At 50.2% G+C, this 3,141-nt stretch overlaps 1 protein-coding gene across 1 annotated transcript in view; it reads right to left on the reverse strand.

Moving 5' to 3' along the window:
- Positions 1 to 2,279, reverse strand: part of plekhh1 (pleckstrin homology domain containing, family H (with MyTH4 domain) member 1) — a gene marked incomplete at its 5' end in the record, with an annotated part of 50,415 nt that extends 48,136 nt beyond the window's left edge. The window contains one exon of the mRNA XM_063223926.1: positions 2,061 to 2,279. Within this exon, the coding sequence (XP_063079996.1) occupies positions 2,061 to 2,279 (219 nt within the window). The remainder of the gene's footprint in view (positions 1 to 2,060) is intronic.
- Positions 2,280 to 3,141: the final 862 nt, after the last annotated feature.

The following is a 3,141-nucleotide window of genomic DNA, read 5'->3' on the forward strand; positions in this document are numbered from 1 at the left end:
ATGAAAAGGATGGAGAAATCTTGGCCTGGCTCTTGCCCGACCTGTAGTTCTATGCAGCTACGTGAGCACCACAGGGGCTCCAGAGCTACAAACACACACAGAGGTCTGGTAGGAATCAGGCTAGAGAAATCTATGAAAGCTTTAGTATGGAAGAGTAGAGTCCACATGGCAGCAGCTGTCCATTGCAGATCAGCTGCTGTAGTTTGAGTAATCACAACAACAAACACTGAAACAACCACAAAAACAACAGTTGCAGTGAAAGCTTTCCCATGACCACACAGCTAAAAGTGTAGCAGCATATTTTCTCCAAGCCTTTACAACTACTCACAAGAGTTTATGAGTAGAAGCAACAACCGTCTGAGAAACAAAGCTTTTCAGACAGTCGTGCAGTGGTGACTACACCCAAAGATGTGTTCCAGCATCGTGTTGCATGTTCCCACACCTAACTAACGCCAAATGCACCGACACTCTCGTGTCTTTTACACTGTTACCTTTGGCACAGTTTGCCTTTGAAAGCTACGTACTACAACCAGTGCCATATGGATAGATGGGAAAGACAAGATCATAAAAAATAGATTTAAATCCATGGGATTTATAAAGTGATTGGGCAGTTGTACAGTATCTGAGCCTGCACTTGAAGCAGCTATAGTACGGCCAAACTCACTCGACAGCCTCTGATATATGACCACCTTGAATCCTTTGGCTTTCTTTTCTTGCTTTGTAATAGCTGGACAGTATTGGCTAAGAGCACAGGAGTAGCTCACAACGTCAGGTGGAGAGGAACCAAGTTCTCCAGATGGTCACGTATAAGGTGATACTGAAGAAAGGAAACACTAGCCCCTGGTTCTCCTCCCGAGAGCACACAACTCACAGACGCGCAGAAAGGGAGACAGTTGAGTACCATTTCAGGGCCAAATTCAGTTTGTCTCTTAACAAGAAAGAGAGCACAGTTTTCATCTGTTTAAATGTTTTTTTTCTTCTTTCATACAGTTCCTCTTCCTCCTGCCTTCTTTTTTTACACATGAATTTCCATATCAAACACATTACTGTGTTGTGCTGGAATTCGAGCCACCACAGATGTGTGGAGATTTTTTTTCCACGTTGGAACAGTGGAAATAAAAGACCACATTCTCCTCTATACAGGATTTCACAACATCTGAACTGCCGCCCACCCTTTTTATGTCTCATCAAGGTATCTACAGAAGTTATGGAAACTGTAAGATAAAAGGACAGGGCCTTGTGGAGAGAGCACATCCTCCCTGTGCACCCCTCCCCCCAACATTGCCCCATCCACCCATCCACTCATCCTCACACCCATATCAGACCTGACGATCCGCCCAAGCACCCCAATACTCCCCCAACACCCCTCAGCACTCCCAATTCCATCCATTCAAGCACCTCCATATTCCTCTTGCCCACAGATGCACCCCTTCATACCCCATATACGCTGTTGCGAATTGACCCAACTGCACCTGGCCGTGCATTCCCAAACTTCCATACCCAGCGGCCACAAACCCACCCACCATGCACACACAAACACCTCCCTCCCTCCGTGTCTTAATTCGCCCCTCATCCCACCTCACCTTCTCAACCTGAGACCCACCCATACTCCCCAACCTCCACCCTCCCATGCACCCCAACACCCGACCTACCATCCACCCACAGTCCTCCACACACACCCGAACATCCACCCTGCCTCAGGTCCACCCATACTCCCCAACCTCCACCCTCCCATGCACCCTACCACCCAAACAACCATCCACACACACCAGAACATCCACCATGCCTCAGACTCACCCATCTTTCCTCTCGTCACCAGACCCACTCATGCTCCTCCTAACCCCTATCATCTCCCACCACCCTCCCATCCACACAACCACTCTCATTCCAGGTTCACCCATTCACCCCAACACCACCCACCTTCTTGCCTCCCATCCAAGCCACCCACAGACCCACCCTGGCCCCCCATCCCAAACACCCGTCCTGGCCCCAGACCCCCAACACCAGGACACACCTTCTTGCCCCCCTTCCCCCACCCCCACCCCGACCCCAACACCCACCTTCTCGGCCAGCAGCTCTCGGATCTTGCCCGCCTGGAGCCGGAACCTCAGCAGCTGCATCTCCAGGGTGATGCATCTCTTCTGCCAGTCCACATTGCCACCAGCAGGGGCAATGTCAGAAGAGGGGGAGGTGCAGGTGGAGGAGGAGGAGGAGGTGATGGCCACCGACGCTCCCGCTGTTCCCCCGGCGCCTGTTGCTGCTGCCCCCGCCACCGCCACCGCCACCGCCATCGTCACCCCACTGATGTCTAGAACGTCCGCCATCTGGACCTGGATCAGCCGTCCCTCTGTCGTTCTCTTTTTCTTCTCACTCACTCACTCTCTCGTTCTCTGGCCCAGCCAAACTGTCTCTTCTCTTTCAGGCTCTTTTCTGTCGTTCTTTCGTTTCTGTCTCACACTCTCCGAGGAGCACCTGCCAAAAGGAGGAAAGCAGATCATTGTTAATGCTTTTGGGTTGGACGGCCCCCGCACAAATGACACGGCCACACAAGTATTTCATGAAATCATCAGAACCTATTAGTACCGCCAAAAAAACAAGAGAGGCAAAGCCAGCGCCCAGCCCAGATGATGTTAAATGGAGCAGGTTTCTGTGAAACATCAAAACTGTTCTGCGAACAAGAAGCTGAACACTAATAACTGCATCCAGAGGTTTTCATGCAATGCATTGTTTCCATCGTAAGAACAGTTGCTACGGTTTCTGAGAAGTGCAATGCAGTAAAGGCTGTTCGAGACATGCAAACGCAGCTAAAACGCACCTCAACACACCCACAAAAGCACATTTTTTGCTGTCAATCTCTTTTTGAGATTTCTACTTCCACGGCCAAGATTGTATCAACAACGCATCCAAAAATCACCACCTCACCATGGGAGGGATCGCATCAGATCTGGGCCCAGCCCCAAGCGCTGTGCCATCAATCAGACGGCTCATGACAACGCCTACACACGACACCACCACAAAACCAGATCCCAGCGCTGACACTGTAAAACTGTTGCTGTGACTTATGGTACGTTCTCATGCAAAACTACATACAGAAAAACTGTGAAGAGAAACAAATGTGAAGCATTAAACCAACCGAACTCA

This window comes from Engraulis encrasicolus, chromosome 19 (assembly GCF_034702125.1).
Source record: "Engraulis encrasicolus isolate BLACKSEA-1 chromosome 19, IST_EnEncr_1.0, whole genome shotgun sequence".
Classification (NCBI taxonomy): Eukaryota; Metazoa; Chordata; class Actinopteri; order Clupeiformes; family Engraulidae; genus Engraulis; species Engraulis encrasicolus.